This window comes from Emys orbicularis, chromosome 3 (genome assembly GCF_028017835.1).
Source record: "Emys orbicularis isolate rEmyOrb1 chromosome 3, rEmyOrb1.hap1, whole genome shotgun sequence".
Taxonomy (NCBI): domain Eukaryota; kingdom Metazoa; phylum Chordata; order Testudines; family Emydidae; genus Emys; species Emys orbicularis.
This window is the reverse complement of record NC_088685.1, coordinates 6,727,823-6,748,131: the sequence shown is the minus strand read 5'-3', so window position 1 is coordinate 6,748,131 and position 20,309 is coordinate 6,727,823. Positions and strand designations below refer to the sequence as shown.

At 48.3% G+C, this 20,309-nt stretch overlaps 2 protein-coding genes across 2 annotated transcripts in view; one reads left to right on the top strand and one right to left on the bottom strand.

Annotated features, from left to right (window-relative positions):
* The first annotated feature begins 299 nt into the window (after nucleotides 1-299).
* CENPO (centromere protein O) lies at nucleotides 300-9,375 on the top strand. The gene is made up of 6 exons (XM_065401368.1): nucleotides 300-434; nucleotides 2,376-2,545; nucleotides 2,969-3,098; nucleotides 4,099-4,358; nucleotides 5,876-6,047; nucleotides 9,248-9,375. Exons 1-6 carry the CDS (start codon nucleotides 404-406, stop codon nucleotides 9,373-9,375), a joined length of 891 nt encoding a protein of 296 aa, XP_065257440.1. The 5' UTR covers nucleotides 300-403.
* A 6,536-nt stretch (nucleotides 9,376-15,911) lies between these two features.
* ADCY3 (adenylate cyclase 3) overlaps nucleotides 15,912-20,309 on the bottom strand; it is a 97,419-nt gene continuing 93,021 nt past the window's right edge. The window contains exons 17-21 of the mRNA XM_065401043.1: nucleotides 19,972-20,118; nucleotides 18,800-18,919; nucleotides 18,505-18,631; nucleotides 16,790-16,914; nucleotides 15,912-16,094 (exon numbers count right to left, since the gene is read on the bottom strand). Of these exons, the coding sequence (XP_065257115.1) occupies nucleotides 15,912-16,094; nucleotides 16,790-16,914; nucleotides 18,505-18,631; nucleotides 18,800-18,919; nucleotides 19,972-20,118 (702 nt within the window). The remainder of the gene's footprint in view (nucleotides 16,095-16,789; nucleotides 16,915-18,504; nucleotides 18,632-18,799; nucleotides 18,920-19,971; nucleotides 20,119-20,309) is intronic.

Here is a 20,309-nt window from a genome sequence, read left to right as displayed (position 1 = left end):
GAGCAGCAGGAAGAGTCAATGGGACACCTCATGAAAATAGATTAACATTGTTTTATACCATGTGCACCTTCAGAAATCAACTTGGAGACATGGTCTCTGTGCTCCTGCTAGTGCCTTACAGTCCGCACCCATACCCAATGCCCTGGGAGAGGCATCCTTGGTCCCAGCCACAGAAAAGCCCAGGTGCAGGGATTTTCATGGGCTGGAATCATTGTATTGTCTAATTCTTTCAGTAGATAACCCTAGAGTGTAAAAGAGTGATCTTCTTTTCAGCACAAATAAGCTTGCGGTGGCAAAACCCCTAGTGCCTTTGTGGCGTAATTCCATGGGGCAAGTACCTACCACGAAGATCCTTCATTCCACACCAAGCACTCTTGCCATTGCCTAAGAACTAAAGTTGACAATGGAAGAGGCGACCGCTTACCTGAGAGATGGTAAGTTGCTAGAGAACAGACGGCAGCTGCCTTCACCTTTAATGTGGAGCGATGACCTGCAGAAACTATGGGTCTTAAGTGTAAAGTGCTCTCCAGCTTGGTGAAAGTGATACTCTCCTCATTCAAAATCACTCCTTGAGATCCATTTCTGCCATAATAATAAAATCTAGCTCTTGTGTAGCACTCTTCATCTGGAGATCTCCAAGTACTTTGCAAAGGAGGTAAAGATCATTATTCCTATTTTACAGGTAGGAGAGCTGAGACAGGTGTGAAAGTGACTTGCCCAAAGTCACCCAGTAGATCTGGGAGCCTGTGTTTCCTGAGGTCCAGTTCAGTGCACTATCCACTAGCCCAGTGGTTTTCAAGTTGTGGGTCGCAACCCAGTACTGAGTCGTGGCAGCTCTGGTCAGCACTGCCGACTGGGCCGTTGGCGGTGCTGCCCGGCTAAGGCAGGCTAGTTCCTACCTGTTCTGACACCGCGCTGCGCCCCAGAAGCAGCCAGCAGCAGATCCGGCGGGTGAGAGCTGTATGGAGCCGCTTGCGTGCACCTCCACCTAGGAGCCAGACATGCTGCTAGCCGCTTCCGGGGCGCAGCACGGCTGCGGTGCCAGGAAAGGCAGGAAGTCTGCCTTAGCACTCCTGCTGCACTGCCGACTGGGAGCTGGCCAAGGTAACCCCGGGCCCCAATCCCCTGTCCCAGCCCTGAGCCCCTTCCTGTACCCCAAACTCCTCATCCCTGGCCCCACCCCAGAGCCTGCATCCAGAGCCTTGACCCCCTCCTGCACCCCAGCCCTGAGCCCCCTCCTGCAACCCAAGCCCCTCATCCCTGGCCCCACTCCAGAGCCTGCACCCCCAGCCCAGAGCCCCTCATTCCTGGCCCCACTCTGCAGCCCTCACCCCCGCACCTCAACCCTCTGCCCCAGCCCTGAGCCCCTCCCACCCTCAAACCCCTCATCCCCAGTTCCATTGGGTCGCAGGCATCAACAGTTTTCTTGAACTGAGTCGCCAGAAAAAAAGTTTGAAAACCACGGCACTAGCCTACATTGCCTCAAGAAATTAGCCAGCTAGCAATGGCTACATCAAGGGACAATTAGGACTCAATCATAGATCTAGATCTAGATATATGATTATATATATATAAAGATCAAAAAGCCCCTTAACTGTAGGTTATTTCTCTTTCCCCTAACCCATGTAAATATGTAGTGATTAGGGTCTCTCTTCGTGTATCAGTACAGTGCCTAGCATGGTCTGGGTGCTACTATAATATAAATAGGCTTGGCAGAATCCAACCCCTCCCCCAATTTTGACAGTTAATATAGATTTTTATTTTTAAAATTTTTATCATCAATTAGTATCACTTTTGTTTTTTAAACATTTGCTGGAAATTAAGGTGGGGGAGTAGGGCTAGGGTAGCACTGATGGGGGGCTGCTGAGAGATCCAAGACACCGTGGCGCAAAGAACGCTGCAGTCCTGGCCCAGTGGAACAGAGGCCCCCGGCCAGGACTACAAGGAGGAGGACGAGCCCCCAGCCATGAGGGAGGCCATTCTGTTGCTGAATGGCTCCTGTCCGGGGTTGGAACCATTCAGCAGTGGGGTGGCCTCCCCCAACAGCTGGGGGCTTTACCTCTTCATCGCAGTCCTGGCCAGGGATCTCTGCTCCGCTGGGCTTGGACCACAGCCTTCACTGCACCTTGTCCCTTCAGGGATTGGGTGTCACCAGACCTGAGGCCATGCTGTCATGGGAGTGAAGGAGCTGGGTGGAGACAGTGGGGCTACAGAGGACTCCCTGCATATCCCCAGGGCTGGTGCCACCATTTTTTGTTGTTGATTTCAGTGTGTCAGCTGAAATAACTGACATCTATAGATTTGTAAATCCTACCCAGGCTAAATATAAATAAATAATTGCAGACTGGATTTATCTGTTTGTCCCTTTCCTGGAGGGGTCCTATCCCATCTGGAAAAGCTAGAAGCTCAGGCACGGAAACTAGCACTGAAGCAAGAAGAAACTCAACGGCAGCAGGAGAATTTGGTCAGGCTGAGAGCCAGAATCCAGGAGCTGAGACTCCAAAGAGATGAGCTCCAGACCAAAGTGAACCTACAGCAAGTTGGGGTAAGAATTAGGTGCTTGTCACGTACAAGTGGCAGAAGGTCCCAGACCGGCTTCTGTCCTTCCAGACTGTGTGATTGACGTATTTATATTATTTCTCTAATACAACTAGCTGCTGTTCTTTCCCGTCACATTTTTTTTGTTTTAAATAACTTCATGGTGCTGGCTTGAGAACTCAAGACTGAAGTCCTGTTCACAGAGGAGGTGCAGCACTGCCATGCCCCGCTACTTACAAAGAAACTGTTGTGCCCCTATCCTAGAACTTTTTTCTTCTCCTGTCACAAAACCGTATTCCAAGCAATCTGTCTTGCCCTGCTCTGAGCAGAGCAACTCCCCAGCAGCAGCCTGGGCTACCCTTCATCCAGTGAATACTTGCTGTTTCAGTGACTTCTGAGCTGTTTTTCTTTCATGTCTTGTCTTTTATAGCTCATCAGGCAGGAAGGAGCCACCGGCAGTAATGTGGAGCCCGTCCAAGCAGCGGAGACTGGAGGGCAAGCTTTTCTAAAATGGAAAGTGGAAAATGTCAAGGCCATGCTGCAAGCCTTTCGTCTGACAGGTAAAGCCCTGAGAGCTGTGCAAGCTCTGACTAGTGCCTGTGTGTGGGGCTGGTAGGGGTCCTTGATCCCAGCCACTGGTTTTATAGGGTTCTCATTTTGAAAGATGAACTTGATATCTAGCTGATGGTTTTCTATTCAAAGTTCTTCTATTGTGCTCTTAAATAAGTCATTAAGAGGGTTGAGGTGCTAGGAAAAATAACGGAGTTTGAAAGAGATTAATTCATCTAGGGTTGATTCCCTTTGTCTGTTTCCTCGGATTCTCCATCCACCACTAGAGTCGTCCAGGATACTGGGTTAACACACTGTGTTCAGAACAAATTCTCATTGGCTGAGCCTTCCCTAAGGGCAGGGTACTGTTTCTAATGTCTCTGAGCCTGTTCAAATTACTTCTTTCATGTGCATCACTTTCACCACCATTTCCAGTTTCTCTAATTGAAATGTAATTAAACCAATCTTGCCACGATGCAGATGAGCTGATTAGGGGAGCGTTTCCCAACCTTTTTGGACGACTGCGTGTATCAGCTTAATGAGTCTTGGACCTTGGCTATGCCAGGCAGAGCATGCTGCCTTCCTCTACTCAATTGTGCGTTCTTTAAGTCAACATTGAGTTTGGGCTTCTCGTGATGGTGAGACTGGTTTGGAGTAGTCCAAGCTCCATAGCAGGCTAGAGTGCATGCACCTGTGTGGAAGGTGAGCAGAAACATACCAGGACCCAGCACAGAAGCTTAGCGGAAGTAGTTGGGAACCTAGAGTACTGGTCACAAAATCCTGAACCCACTAGAAGATTGAGGGGAGGGTTATAAAAAATGATGCCAGGGTTCATGCCTCTTAATTCTTCTAAATCCTTAATCCTTTTAGAAGCCCTGTCTAATGACTAAATGTATGTAGTGTGTTCCATATGTAGAACAACACAGTTAGCCGTCCATGCCCCCTTAGCAAAGCTTTCTTACAATAGTGTTCTAGAATGGTGCTGAATAAAGATCCCTTTTTGTACCCAAGGGATTAGTGGGAAATTGACCAAACAAGGAGTCTGTTTCTGCATCAGCACTGCTTATGAAGGCACCTACCTGGACTCCTACTACCTGGACCTCCTCATACAGCAACCAGTTCAGATTCGTCACCACTCTGTCCCCATCTTCATCCCCTTGGAGCAAATAGCCAAGAAGTACTTGCAGACCGACATCAAATGCTTCCTGGCTATGTTGTCTGATCACCTGAATGCTTATGCTGGAAGGAAATACCAGGCAGATCAGTTACAGGTACCGATGGCCCTAACAACCACATTAATCTAATCTTGATCCTTGTATGTACCAAAAGGGAGATAAATGATATGGGAGGGTTCTCTACCCACATATATTTGGGGGAGTGGGTGAAGTTACAGTAAATATGAGATGGGAAGGATGCAAGATTGTGTGGCTTGAGAACCAAGGATCTGAGCGTTCTAATTCCACTTGTGACAGAGCCACTGGGTATGCACTTAAGTAGGTCATTAAACCGTTCTACTTAGGTTTCCACATCAGTAAAAAGCAGAACATGACAGGGTGTTAAGAGGGTTAATAAGTTAACATTTAAGCTCTTTGAAGACCTATATTAAACAAGTATTGCATTCCAGGTATGCATGGTGGTGGTGGGGAGTTAAACACACACAATAATCTCTTTTGTTTAAATCTTAGAAACTGTGTTAGGCTGTAAATATCCTAAAAGCCTGTGGGCACCAGAGCTTGCATGGTGTTTTTATGCAACAAAAATTGTGCAGATAATTGTTTGTGTCAGAATCTGCATAGGAAGCTGTTAAGCCGTAGGTCCTACAGAGGAGCACTCAAGGTTCCAGTTTTAGGTGTTGCATTGCTAATTATAGCATGAAATATGAACTCACTTGAAGAGCGATGGAAATATGTCTTAAATGTGTTAGCATGCGTCACTAAAATATATACATTTGTTTTTAGAATAAGGTAATTCTCAAAGCAAAAAGCTTCATTAACATGGAGTTTAGTTTGGAAATACACCTCTTTTAAAAACCAAAAACAAAACTCATTGGCTTTAGAAAAATAAACATGTGCAAGTCAGGAAACTTGGAGTTAAGATTCCACAGATAACTTTTAATCTGTTCCACCCCATATCCAACACACAGTCCATCTATATCCCTGAGAGACTCAAACTTGTACCTCTTCTAGATTTCCAGTACAAGCCATGTATCTCCGGCGTACTGTCTCATATTCTGCCAGCTAAGCATCCACCCATTACGTGGTGGGCACTAATCTCTCCATAGCCCCTTCTCCCAACTGTCCCGATTCTCTAATATTTTCCCTCTTACCTTTTGTACACAGAACAGACATGTTCCTCTCCTCCTCCCACCTGCCCTCTATACTCAGTATTGCAACATCTTCATATCTTTTTATCAGCAAATGCCCTCTGCTATTAACCAGTCAGTTAAAATCACAGTCCGCCATGTTCACTCTGTCTCCTGAATACAAATGCCACGATCTTCATCTGTTATGGGGATGATGTTCCATGTGTCAGGATACAGGGTGGGGTAGATTTAAGATGTTTTGTGTAGGCTAAACTTCAGGTTTCCTGACTTGAAATAAAAATGTGTGCCAGCTCTGATGTTTTTACTGCAAGGTTTTTGTTTGCAGTATGTACAACATGTTTCCAACCTTAAATCTGTCAGACCTAAGTGTGTTTAAGATTTAGCAAAATGGGAGAAATCCCAGCCCCACTCTCTGAATGAGTCCCTCTCATAGTTTAGTGCTTCTGTTTGTCTTCATCCCTACAGGACCATTATTCAGCCTTTCTCGAAGGAACCTTGCAGAGAAACTCGTTGCATAATGTATTGTTCTTTAATTATGATGTGGAAACAGAAAGCAAGACCTTTCCATTCAGAGCAAAGCTGGTTTATGGCGATCTCACCCGTAGTCTTCCAACTGAGGCCACTATTACATGTAAAGGTAAAATAAGAACATCTGTGTCCAGTCAGAGAGCATTTGTATGGGAGCAAGACCGGAGCAAGATCAGAGCAAAACAACAATCTGCATTGGGGCTTTCATAGTCTGTTTGGGGTCATATTATTATTGTTCACTATTTGAACTTCAGGACAAGAAAGAAATGAGCAGCTTATTTTATTTCTTGAGCCCTGTGGAAAAGCAGGCCACGTGATTCCTATGTAGCTGGAGCTTTGCTCCGAAGAGGTTGTGGCCTCAAGCTATAAACATTTTACAGACTTGCTACGGCTCCCGTCTTAGCCAGGTTGTAAGATGGTTCTGGATCGTTAGGGGCGTTGCTGGGTCTGAGGTGTATGGGGAACCAGGACTGGAATGAGAGAATGTGCAGGAGTGGACATACAAATAATCTCAGAAAGATGCATGTTAATTTGTTACCTTGAATAAATTCAAATAGCAGAAAAATGCTAATAGTCCTAGATTATAAGGCCAGAAGGGACTGTTTTGGTCATGTAGTCTGATCTCCTGTGTAACACAGGCCAGAGAACTTCCCTGAATTAATTCCTGCTTGAACTAAAGCAGATGTTTTTAGAAAAACATCCAGTCTTGATTTATGAATTGCCCATGACGGAGAATCTGCCACATGTTGCTCTGGTCCCCACAGGAATATATAAAACTCTGTGCCAAGCACGCAGGCCAGATCAACCTGTATTCTAACAGTTGAGGCCCCTGTCATGTTACAACTCAGTCCCCTGAAACAGGAAAGTTTGGAGGATAGAGGGGCTCATAATGAATTCAGAAGTGTGCGCACTCTCCGCCAGAGTTACAATTTGCTCAAGTATCCCATTTATAATCCATTGGAGCAAAGATTATCCCATGATTTCTCTCCACACTTTTATGAAAGCCTTGGGATTGGGAAACGTCTCTCTCTGGATGAGGAAGGAGGAAGAGCTTTCATTGTGAATAAGATTTGATACTGTGTGGTTTGAAGGCACTGGCCTGTACAGTTTACTAGAAAGCAGGTGGTGGCACCAGGCAGTGTGGTTATGGCTTTCTCCTGAAACATAAAGGGATAATATGAACTATAGTGACAGAAAGCTTTGTGCCTGGGAACGGTCTGCCTGTCCTCCCCCACTTCTTCAGGAAATCTGTCCTTCCTCCTCCATAAGATAGATTGTTTGTAGGTACGTAGGTAGGTAGGTACGTTCGATCGATGGATCAATTTTGGACCAGGACCCTGTTGTGCTAGGGGCTGTACAGGCACAGCACCGAGACAGTCCCTGCCCCCAAAGAGCTTACAGTCCAAATATACGACAGAGAAAACAGATAGATAAAACAGACTGACAGGTGAATGCAGGGGAATCATGAGATAATACCAGACAGCAGGCCACCCTCTCCTGATATTGTAAAGCCTTTGAGGCAGGGAGCATCGCTTATCCAAATTTGCAATGATATAAACGTTTTATAGTCAAATGATAGTGTGGGTCATAGTACAGTCTCCCCATCGGTTTGTGATGGGCTGCCATAAATGATAGGGGTTGGGCTAAGAAATCAAGGCGTTCCTGTTGATCCAAAGCAGTTACGTGGTTTGCACTGTCTGGCAGCCTGTTGACTCCGATTCTGCTTTCTGTGGATTCTTTCCCAGAATGTCCCTGTACTGCAGGGTTACGTACAAGGAATAGCCAAAGGCCTTCATGGTTAAAAAGCAGCCAGTTTGTGGCCCCTGCTCCCGATCTGTGCTTTGCAGCAACCCTTACCTCCTGTGGGTGCAGTGAGGGTTAGTGGGTTAATGCAAGCTTTGTGCCGCTTTAATATTACCCTGGCAATTATCTTGCAGAAGGACCCTGCAGCTGGGCCGGCTGAATGGGGGGCTCGGACTCTTCTGCTCTGCACCTGGTCCAATGACGGGCTAGATAGCGCTCTGGGGAGAGGAGCAACTCGAGCTAATCTTAGCCAATTGCGGGTTGTCTGGAGGCCCCATTGGCCAAACAGCAGAGCTGATGTGGAACTGAGGCCCAGCTCTGCAGGCGGAACACCACCGTCAGTCTCCCTCTGGTCCTGTAAGCGGTAGAGGGGAAGCAGGAGTCTGAGGCTCCTGGAGCTGTTTCTTCCCTTCTCCCCCCACATTCAGCCCTCTGCGGATGAAGCTGCAGCCCGGGGTCGGCAACCTTTCAGATGTGGTGCGCCGAGTCTTCATTTAGTCACTCTGATTTAAGGTTTCGCGTGCCAGTAATACATTTTAACGTTTTTAGGAGGTCTCTTTCTCTAAGTCTATAATATAGAACTAAACTATTGTTGTATGTAAAGTAAATAAGGCTTTTAAAATGTTTAAGAAGCTTCATTTAAAATTAAATTAAAATGCAGAGCCCCCGGACCGGTGGCCAGGACCCGGGCAGTGTGAGTGCCACTGAAAATCAGCTCGTGTGCCGCCTTTGGCACACGTGCCATAGGTTGCCTACCCCTGCGTGTAGCCTTTGCTCAACAAGTTCAGATACTACAGTTCTGGGCACCGGTGTCTGAAAGATAAGCTGCTCCCCCGGCACTTCCCTCACATTTGCAAACCCTGAGCCGTCACTAGGGTTGCCACCCATCTAGGTTTTACCCAGACGGTCCAATTTTTGGCTTCTGTGTCCGGGTGCCATTTAGGGTTGCCAGGTGCCCGGTTTCCGACTGGAAAGTCCGGTCAAAAAGGGGACCTGGCAACCTAAATGGCACCCGAACCAAAGTCCAGTTACCGTGGGGCATGGGGAGGTATCGTGTCATTAAAAATCCTGCTCAGCTGGGGCTGCCTTCTACCTGCAGGCAGGCTCCTGCCAGCAATGGGGAGAGGAGCATGTGATGGGCGGGTCCTTGGGGGGGAAAGAGGCGGAGCAGGGGCGGGGCCTCAGGTGTCCAGTTGCCAGCAATTAGAAAGGTGGCAACCCTACCCAGGCTGTCTCAATGCCAGGAAAAAGTGGGCCTGGAGCCATTTCCTCTCCAGTGCTGGGAGAGACACCCACTCAGAGCAGCTGCTTGTCAGGGGAGACAGGGAGTGGAGAGAGTAAGGAAGGGGGAACAGAGGGGGAAGGGAGGGTAACAGATGAAACCAGATGGGACTCCCAACATGTGCAGAGGTGGGGAGGAGAGAAATCAGAAGCAAGGAGTTTTTTATGTTAGGGGTAATGCTGAGTTCCTTTCAGCTACACTGATTTGCTGGTTTCTCTCTGAAGCAGGGGATGTTTCTGACTCTCTGGTGGAGAAGACAGCAGTTCATTCAAACTTGTTCCGCCACACGGCTCTGCACACAGCCTTCAATTCCTTCAGAAGAGCAGCAGAAAGTCTGGATCAAACAGCGTAAGCAGGCGACGCCCTGTCCCCAGATCAAATGCACTTACTGTGCCTTCTGATCGCTGCAAAGCTCCCTGGGAGGTTGCTGCTGTGTAAATGCTTTTTAGACTGGACTGCAGCAGAGTTTCAGGAAAATGCCTGAGGAATAGCTAAACCCGTTCATAGTACTGAGAACACTGTCTTCTTGAGCGGCCTTTAGATGCATGGTCTCCGCATATCCTTCTAGAGCTCCTCTCCTCTGGCATGTTGCTAAAGGGTTGCTGACAGACTAACATAGTTGCTACCATGGCTCCATAATACTACAGCAGACGGACACAGGAAATCCCTCTCCACTGGAATGGGAGAACCAAAAAGACTTTCAGAGTTGTCAGGTAAACTTTACAAAAGTCTAACAAAACTTAGCTCTAGTGAAAGCTGTCAGGGAAGCGGCCCCAGGGCCTGCAATCTTCCCTGTATCCCTCCAGCTGGTGTAGAGTAGGTGTAAGCGTCCTCTAGGTTGCTTTGCAAATGGCATGTTTAGTTCTAGGCCTCATGCTGAGATTATCAACGAAGTCTCCAATTCTGCAACTGGATTCATGCAGGACAGCCTCCCTGACTTCCGTAGGGCTCTGTACAGGTGCAATGTTCCTGCTGCATAGGTCAGGCTTTTGTTAGCAGTTAGTGCCAACTGTGGTAGTGGATTCTGTGACAAGCACTTACCCTCTGTGAGGTGGACTATGGCCCTGACTACACTGTGCATTGGTACGCACTACAGTAAACTTTAGTGTGCACTAGAATTTACACCCCTCTGGTGTGGACTAAACCACTGTGTAGAGAAGCTTGAAGATCCTCCAAGGGGGATACTGAACCACCATCCTGTAATAACATTTGGTTACTTCCAACATCAACTAAATTTAAATCAAGCGTGCACACGTTGGTGTTAATATAACTGTAATTAAATCACCAATGCATTAATAATAATAATAATTAATAATAAAAAAAAACCTTCAGAAAAAAATTAAAACTGACAATAGCCGTGAAAACCTGACTTTTCCCTGCATTCCCATATTGAGCTTCTTTCTTTGTGTCCTGGTTTAGATGAGACTTTTGGCTTCCTTTTTCAAATTCATTATTAATGGCACTTTCACTTTTTCACTTGTTACTAAATATGCCTCATGATTAAAACTGCAATAATCTTAAAAATCTAATTTACTTTTCACTATGGCGGTTGGCAATTATTTCTCTCAAGTCTGATGAGTGATATTTGACTAGGCAATTTTTCTTCCCACTTCTCATGTACCATAGAATCATAGACTTTAAGGTCAGAAGGGACCATTATGATCATCTAGTCTGACCTCCTGCACAACGCAGGCCACAGAATCTCACCCACCCACTCCTGTAACAAACCCCTGACCTATGTCTGAGCTATTGAAGTCCTCAACTTGTGGTTTAAAGACTTGAAGGTGCAGAGAATCCTCCAGCAAGTGACCTGTGCCCCACGCTGCAGAGGAAGGCAAAAAACCCCAACCCAGTGCTGCAGTGTTTGAGTTGGAAATGCTGCAGGGAAATGCTTTAGTTATTTTGGTTTGTTCTAGTTGCTTATAACTCTTGAAAATAGTTTAGGAGGCCAAATGTAACCTGACCATTGCTTTAAATTGCAACCTGAAGTTCTATGGCACATTGGCTGAGATTTATTTTATTACAACTGCATCATTTCTGAGTGGAAGACTATGCCCCTGATGTTCAGAGTTAATTTTTGGGGGGGATGCTCATGAAGATTTATGAAAGAACTGAGCAGATTGTTGCAGAAAATTCCTGCAGGTTGCTGTTGCATAATGTACAGCCTCTAACTAGATCCCTGTCTGAAAATGTCTTTGTTTGTGACAGCTAGCATCCTCCATCACTTTTAGAATGGTGAAAGGCAGTTTCTTTCTTTGCCTGTTGCCGTGCCACTACTGCTCCCTCTGCTGCTACAGTGGCCTCTGCCTCTGACCAGGTGTGCAGATTGTGTGTGTGGTTTTGACACAAGCAAATACCATTTTATTTCTGCAGATCATGCAGGAGCATATCTGTGGCGAGAGAGAGGTTGGGGGGGATCTTTCTCTTCCTCTTGTGAGAATGAAATGGCCTGTCCACCTAACCATATGTTATAGGAAAGAGGTGCCCTCAAATCTACACCTGTGACCCTCTGCAGCCCCTTGTCTCTGGGCACAGATTACACTGATCCTGTACAGATACTACAAATGAACATTATTTCCAAAGGATTTTTAGTTTTAACTTCGCAAAAACCTTCTCTAGCTTGGAAGTAACCATTATTAAACTGGAATGTGTAATGTATTAATTACAGAGAATAGAGGGACTGGGTTCCTGCTGAAGCCTGGTTCATTAACAATGATCACAGATAATTACTAATGTTATATTGCCTGTGGCAAGAGTCATCAGAAAAGGAACTTACTGACCTTCTGTTTCAGAGAAATTAGTTTTCAGAAACTGTCAGTATTAGAACTGCATATGAGATCCTCTAGGCTACTGCTCAAACATCCTCAGCCAGTTTGAGTGTTCCCTGGAGCCTGATTTCTGTTTTGTCTAATTGTAAATGACTCAAACAAAGCTTCACCCACTTCACACAGACCCTTCCACAAGTTAATGGTAACAAGTTTGCCCCCATAGCCTTAATTCCTTCCTGTTTCTTTGTGTGACACTACATAATTTTGCTCTCTCCTTGGTGTTTATATTCATGGTATAAGTAATGAAAGGTACTATGGGCTGAGGAGTCCAGGAGCAGCCATACATGAGGTGGGAGTAATGCTACAGAAACAACAAACCATTTATTGTCTTGCATTTGCATTTTTCTGTGACTCAGTCAGCACAGTTCTTGAGGTAGCAACAGAGGCAGGAAAACCAGCAGTCAAATTGCACCCTTCTCCCCCACTTAATCTACAGGGCTCTTTGACCTATTAGAGGGAAGCTAGGGATGTTACTTAAAGGAAAGTGCAGACAGCCTGATCTTTCAGGATCTCAGACAGCCCTCAGAGAAGAGCAAGCAGACCCTTGCATGCCAACAGATGGAACATAGAGGTCAGACCACTAGCATGATAAAAATGCTGCTGGTGTCTCTTTGGGTATGTCTACACTGCAGTTAGTCACCTGGGGCTGGCCCGTGCCTGCTGACTTGGGCTAAGGGGCTGTTTAACTGCGGCATAGAAAGTTGGCAGCCCAAGCTCTGGGACCCTCCCACTTCACAGGGTCCTAGCCCAAGCCTGAGTGTCTACACTTCTGCACTGTAGACATACCCATAGGCAACAGGGGTAGCAGAGGCTGTTTGCAGTGTTGCTAGTACTGACGAGCGGACAGCAGCAAGGGCCTTTTCCCTGACACGGAGGGAGACCTGTGCAGTCAGTCTGTTCCTGAGTGTGTTTGAGTTGCATAGCACAGGGGCTCAAACTTTTCCAAGGGGGGAGGGACTAAACCTAAGGAACGTTTCCTTCTGAACACTCCTGGTGCCATCGTATCCCTATGGCATCTAATGCGATTACTTTGCCATGTGATGTCTCTAATTCATTTAACAGTCTCCAATGCAATGAGTGTTTTGCCTTGCTTGGAAATATTAACTGCTCTCCATTCTTTTATTCCTCTCGCTCCCCTGCTCATGCTTCTGTGGGGCCTGTTCCCCTTCTCCTCCTTGTCCCTTATCCATATGTTCTTGCTCACTGGTGCCATTCTCCCCAGTATCCACTGCCCAGCCATCTCATCTTCTGCTCCCCTTAGTCCCTGGATCATGCTACTCTATTCGTTTTCCCCCTAGATGTTCCTTGGTAGTGGCTGATTCCTGTTTCCCTTTCTTCACAGTAGCCCATTTGAGAGGGAGCTACATTAGTCCCTCCTTGTTTCCAGCGGCTTTACAGGCTCTTTTCAATGGAGATAGCTGTAGAAGCTGCTGGGCCCACCAAGGCGGTGGGACTAGGACAATGTGACCAAGGCTCTCCAAGGCCACTGCAGCCTGCAATGTGGGAACTGTGCAGGAACAAATGTTCTTGAGCAGCTCTTCCCAGCCCTTGTGAGCCATCCTACTGCCTGTGTCTGGGGTATGAACCTCAGGCTCAGAGGAAACCTTTCCTTCTTCCCAAGGGTGAACTGGTGGAGGCTAGATTTGGGAAGAAAGAGCGGACAGGGAAAAAGCCAAAGCTCTGCAAAGTTTGCTGGGCCTTTTGGAGATGGGAAAACTAGTGGCTGGAGCCTGGAGAAGTGATCTGAGGGCTGGGGCCCTGCTCTACCTCTTTACACCTGTGCAAAGTATATGTAACCCCATTTTAGGCACTGCATAGTTCCTCATTACATAAGCACCTCACAACCCCACCCCACCCTTTGAGATTGGCCAGTGCTATATCCCTATTTTGGGGCTGGGGGAGGGAGACCTAGCAAGACTAAGGCCCAGATCATTGAAGTCAATGGGAGTTAGGAACCTAAATACCTTAGGCCCAGATCGTCTAAGTGATGTGCACAAAGTCACAGGGGGAGTCTGAGACAGAACAGGGACTTGAACCCAGGTTTCTCAACTCCTAGGCATGTGCTTTAACACGTAAACTGTCCCCCTCCCCCCTCTGGTCTGGTGATGTATACACCCACTTTGCACAACTGTTAAGGCAGCGTTGCATGAGACCCACACTTTAATTGTGGCTGCATCCGTCTTGACATTCTTAAGCACAAATTCAGACCTGGTGTAAATGGTCATCCCTCCCCCGAGCTCAGCACAGCTGCACCCACCTATAGTAGGGTGACATGCCAAATGGGTGTACATTTCACTTGTTTCCCACGCTCCCAAGAGCAGGCAAGCTGTACAAGCTACGCTCCTTTTCTGCGTCTAGGCAGAGTATGACCAACTCCCACTTCATTTACACCACCACTGAATTTGGGACTGGGTGATGTTCATGACAGTGAAACCCACCAGGGCTCTGGTCCAGTGGATGAAGAAGATTGCTGGGAGTCAAGCCCTTTTGGATTTTATTTCCAGCTAAGTAAGCCTGGGGCAAGTCACTTACACCTGGTCTACACTAGAAAATTAGGTCCAGTTACCCACATTGGAGTCTCATGTAAAAAATCCACACCCCTGAACAGTGTAGTGAAGCTGGACTAAAAGCCTCCACGTAGCCAATGCTAGGTCAACGGACTCATTCTTCCATTGAGCTAGCTACCTCTTCTCAGGGAGATGCATTACTTATGCGGGCAGGAGAAAGTCAGCTGTGCTGCTGCAGCATTTTACACGTAGACAAGCCCTTACGCACTCTTGAAAAGCCCCCTGGACACCAACCCACATCTTTAGGCCCCTGAATACCTTTAAAAATTGGGCCTCTTTCCCTTAGTTTCCACATCTGGAAAGGGGCTAATGATACTCACCACTGTGAGGTGCTTGCTGACCTCCAGCTGAAAAGGCATTATACACATGCTAAGTACTTGTATTACCCTTCACAGCTCAGAGAATGTATTTACACTACAGGAAATTCATGCAGAGACTTGTTTTCCTTTCCATGCTGTGTTTGCGCAGAGCCTCTCATGGGGTGAGGCCATGAGGCACTTGAACATCCAGCAGCCTAGGCCAGGGCATGGAAGTGTTCAGGACAAACTGGACACGGAATCACTGTCTTTTAAATTCAACTTGTTCTATTCAAGAAACTAGAGAAATAATTACACTGCGTTTGTTTTCAAACAGAATATTGGATGAAGGCTTTAATAAAACAGTCTTGTTCTTTGCCAATACCTGTCCATCTCTTCCTTAAAGCGACAGCAAAGGTGACAACAGCAGAGAGCGGAGTGCAAGGCAGTATCGGAAAGAGAAATCCGCAAATAGTCTAACAGACACAATTAAAAATATAAATGTCAATCTGTATCTTTTTATATATATATTTATATATTTGAAATACACAACATTGGTTTTTATTTCTTCACCTCCAAGTCAAAGGAAATATTGCACTCTCTCTGATCTCCTAGCTACGGTGGCATAGGGCAAGGATGAGCATTGTGTGAACTAACAGAAAACCCAAGTGCTCCTGTTTTAACTCTCCTGGCACACACCAGAGATTTTTCCTCTGACCACCCACCCTGAGTTTTTATCTCTTAGCAACAAACACTAAGTGGAGGCTGGGTCTGTGGCACTAAATTAAATTCATGCCACCTGCCTCTCTCGATTACACTAACAGGGTACACAGGAGCCTACTGCAATTGGGAGCGCTCCTGAAATGCTGTGTGAGGCTTATGCCTTCCCACCAGCCAGACCCACATCAGCACGAGGGTGCGTGTGTGAGAGCTGTAGGGGGATCGGATCAGTCCCTCCCCTATCTCCCTTCTGCTAAGCTGCAGATGGGGAGCTGAAGTCAAGCAGACCCCTCTAAGATAAACCTCCAGGAAAAAAGGAGCAGGCCAGGGGGTGGTTTCTCTTAAATCTAGACATTGGGTTGAAAGATGTTACTATCAGTCTTGTTTCTAGAGCGCTGGGCACTCAAAGCTGCTTGTCTCTCGCCAGTGGGAGGCACTGGACTTCATTTGCTAGTGGGAGCATGGAGCCCAGCTCCATCATGAGCTGTCGACCACCTGGTGTGGAAGAGTCACTGAGGAGCCATTGACGAAAGAGCCCTGCTTCTCCCGGCCCTTCAGGAAGAAGGTCAGCAACTCCCCTTTGCCTTTGACGTAGATGGCCCCCCGGCGCATAAAGCGGAAGCCGTACTCCTTCAGGACGAGATGGGTCTCCTCCACCACCTGCACAGATGAGCAGACACAGGGCGATGGGGTGCCAAGGCAGACGTGACCGCGCGGCTGCTTTTACTGGGCAGTGCCCTTGCTAAGGGCTGTCACATCCCTTCACTTGCTTCTTCCCACTATAACGCCTCGCCCTCAGCTTGCAGGCTCTACCCCTGGGCATGAAGCATTTACACCGCCCCTTTCATTCACGGACCAGCTGGTACTTTGCTGTAGAGAGCCAGCTGAGAGGTTCAGTGACTTCATGGTATAGCTGACCCAGCAACAGTTCTAGAGCCCCTCTCTCCCACTCTGTGTCAACCATTACGCTTGGTATCTCTACATCTGCTTTTGTGTCTCCCTCTGTGCTCCTCCACGCCGCCATGCCTTTCACTCTGCCCAGTCTCTGCACCCTCCCAACACTCGCAGCTTGCTTCTCTAGGCCTGGAACAGCCTCCATTAGTCAGGCGACCTCATTCTCCAAACCTGGCTCTATCAGTGAGCTCCAGTGCTACCTGCACTCACTCTTGCTCTGATACGTCACACCACCCTGCCTGTCAAACTGCACGTGCTGTCCCTTTCTCAGTGTCTATCAGTGCTACGGTTATGGTTACTTGGGCATTTACATTCCACCCTCCTATTTTACTAGTTCACAACTTCCATCTCCGTTGAAACGGGTCGGGCCTGGCGTTTCTGAGGGGGATGTGCTCACCCACCTGGATGTTCCCCATCACGCCCGTTGACTCCATCCTGCTGGCCACGTTCACCGTGTTCCCCCAAATGTCGTAGTGTGGTTTGCGGGCGCCGATCACTCCTGCCAGCACTGCCCCTTTATTCATGCCTGCAAATCGGGCACAAGGACAACCTGACTTTACTACCTGGGTACTGAAGTGGGGAGGGAGCCCTTGCCCTGGGTGTGGAGGAGCACAAATACACAAACATACAGGGCACCCACACGGGCCGGAGGCAGCACCCCAGCATCATCCACAATACATAGGGCAGGTGCACAGCACCCTAGAAGTTTTTCTAAAAAGCAGCGTTTGGCTGAAGTGGCAAGTAGCGTGCCGGCCTCCAGCGGGAGGTCTGCTGTGACGATCCTTTCTCTGGCCCCTATCTGCTCCCCATCCCCTGCTGCTGCTGGCTCCCTTCCTTTCAGCTCCAAGCACCCAGCACTAGCGCCAGAGGGCTGGGGCTAGCAACTCTCCCAGTGCTCCTGCCATGCTAATGGTGAGATTCCTGGCGGTAACCAGCCCAGCGCTGATGGCTGCGTCTTCATTAATCCCTGCTCTCCCCTTCTAGCTAAGTGGTTGCTTTAAAATAAATATATTAAGTCTCATTAATAACTGACATGTGGTGGTTCTACGGGGCTGGGATCAGCTCTGTAAATGTTTCAGCAGCCAATCGGGGTTTGGGGTTCTCGTACCCTGTGCTTCACTCAGGCCACAGAGAAACATGTTGATGGCTGATCTGTGGGACGCTGTCTGTTCCTGGGACTAGTGGATGCCATTTGAGACATGCTCTGGGGGGCCTACACCCTACCCTATAGGGGGCTGGGCCCATTAACAAGGCTCTGCCATTTCATACTGCTATGAATGCTACCACTTAGCGCTTCACAGCTCTGTACAAACAATTCATCCTTATCCCACTCCTGAGCTATAGCGAAGTATTATCAGCTCCATATGGGGAAACTGAGGCTCTGAAAGGGGCAGCAACGTGTTCACAGCCTCACAGCAAGTCACTCTCAGGGCTGGGATTAAAATGCGAGCGTCTTTGGCTCCCAGATCCCCACTCTAATCACAGGCTAGCACTGCTGCACTGAGGGCTCAGCAATCCAGTCTGGCTGCATAGTCCAGGTCAGGACTTAAGGAGAAGCTGTGTGCTGACGCAAGCCAGTCTGGGAGCGAGGGAGAACCACAGCGTCTGTCTATGGCCAGCAGCCACAATAAAGAATCCTCTTGATATATGCAGATATACCAATCTCATAGAACTGGAAGGGACCCTGGAAGGTCATTGAGGTGAGGCGAGGCCAGGCCAGCCCCCTGCCTTCACTAGCAGGACCAAGTACTGATTTTGCCCCTGATCCCTAAGTGGCCCCCTCAAGGATTGAACTCACAACCCTGGGTTTAGCAGGCCAATGCTCAAACCACTGAGCTATCCCTCCCACCTCTTGAGAGCTGCTCTGCCATGTCTCTGCTGACCTGGAAAGGGGCAGGAGGAGTAACGGGATAAACTAAAGGGCTTGCCCTAAAGGACTGCACAAATGAAAGAAAACAAGACACAGACGTTTCAGTGACAGCCCAGTGCCCTGCATGCAGGGATCGGAGTTGAAGCCCATCTCTGCTTGCTGGACTGGTTGGGTCTCAGAGTGCTGGGGTGTGGATACTCCCATTCAGTCAGCAGAGTCCCGTCATTCCCACGAAGCAGCACTTGCCTATTCGGAGCATGAAGTTGTTGAAGGACTGGTAGTTAATGTTCATCAGGGTCACTTTCATGGCTAAGGCAAAGTCGGCCAAATCAGCTAAGTGCTGCCAACGCTCCTTCTCTGAGAGCTCCTCTTTCTGCAAGGGCAGTGCAAAGCAAAGGGCAGAGGTTGAGGGAGGTAAAGAGACCCTCCCACACCCCAGGAGGCAGTGATCAGCCTGTCCCATTCCCCTTGCTCCATCCTTCCCCGTCAAGCCTGAGTTCTCAGACAGCCCAATTCACTTCCCTCTCCACTGTTCCTGTACCTTTATGGTGGTGTTGTAGCCATTGGTATTGACATCGGGGGTCACTCCAGAAGCAGCCATGTAGGTGCTTCCAATAGTTTTAATCTTGGTGATGCTTCGGAACTGGGGATCGTCCAGGAGCTGTGAGATACAGGAGACAAAGCCATAAACACAGGAGGTGGCTGGAAAAACAGTTCAAAGGCTGATGAGTGGTGAGGTTACAGGGATTTGTGTCAGGCCAGTATCAGTTGTAGTTACAGTTGAACCTCAGAGTTACGAACGGACCAGTCAACCACACACCTCATTTGGAACCAGAAGTATGCAGTCAGGCAGCAGCAGAGACAAACAAACAAAAAGCAACTACAGTACAGTACCGTGTTAAACATAAACTACTAAAAAAAAAAGCTTTGGCAAGGTAAGGAAACGGTTTCTGTGCTTGTTTCATTTAAATGAAGATGGTTAAAAGCAGCATTTTTCTTCGGCACAGTGAAGTCTGAAAGCTGTATTCAGTCAATGGTCAGTTGTAAACTTGTGAAAGAACCACCACGTTTTGTTCAGCATTACCAACATTTCAGACTTACGAACCGCCGCCCGTCTCAAGCTGTTTGGCATGCTCAGGTTCTACTGTATTTAAAACAACAGTGACACCTGGTGGCTGGTTAGCAGAATCACAGGCTCATTTTACCTACTGATGCCCTGGCTGCAGGCTTCTTCTGGAGAGGCCAAAAGCTCTACGCTGGGAGCAGAGTTACCCGCACCTTGAATCTGGACATGCAGCTCATGGATATCACACATCCCAGCATGCACTGCTCTCTCTGGAAGCAAGTGGAGGCTGCTCAGAACCTGGTGGAGCATTGCATGCTGGGATCTGTAGTCGCCAGGGCGTGAAGCTTGGCTCCAGGTGGGCTGGGCAGCAGTAGGGAATGCACATCTGGACAGCTGGCAATGGGAGGTTAGAAGGCGCCGGCCCAAAACTAAGGCTGCTTACAGCTGCACCCAGTGCCAGCCAATAGCAGTCTCAGCGAGGGGCGCCCCCACAGGGAGAGCCAGTCGCTCAGCTTGGCCAGGAAGGATCTCTGTACGCCAGCGGGGTGGCCTACATTTCACTGCCAGCCCACACCGTCCCAAGTGCTCCCCTTAGGGGCCAGCGTCCGACTGGCATGGGGGAAGGCTGGCGCCCGGGCTGGACTCACCGCGTCGAAGTCCGAGATGATCTCGTTGAGGAAGCGCAGGCACTCGATCCCGCCGTTGTTGATACTCTCCTCCGTGTAGAAGTCAGCAAAGTTTGGGAGGGAGGCAAACATGACGCCGATTTCGTCGTACGACTGGCTGTACAGCTCCTGTGGGACCAGGAAGCAGACCTGTCACTCAGGCCTGCAGTGCACTCTAGTGGATTGCACTATATTAGCTGTACCCAGCCGGGGGAGGACACCCAGCGATGCCCGGCGCCAACCCGCTTCTTATTCCAGGGCAGCCCGAGCCGCCTACTGGGCTCACTAGTTCTGTACAATGCAACTGCTTCTGCTACCTG

What these genes read in the sequence shown, in the direction of transcription:
- CENPO (XM_065401368.1), top strand. Translation starts at nt 404, where the DNA reads ATGGAAGAGGCGACCGCTTACCTGAGAGATG. An exon ending in GACCGCTTACCTGAGAGATG is followed by an intron (nt 435 to 2,375) that starts GTAAGTTGCTAG and finishes CCTTTCCTGGAG; the next exon opens with GGGTCCTATCCCATCTGGAA. An exon ending in TGAACCTACAGCAAGTTGGG is followed by an intron (nt 2,546 to 2,968) that starts GTAAGAATTAGG and finishes TGTCTTTTATAG; the next exon opens with CTCATCAGGCAGGAAGGAGC.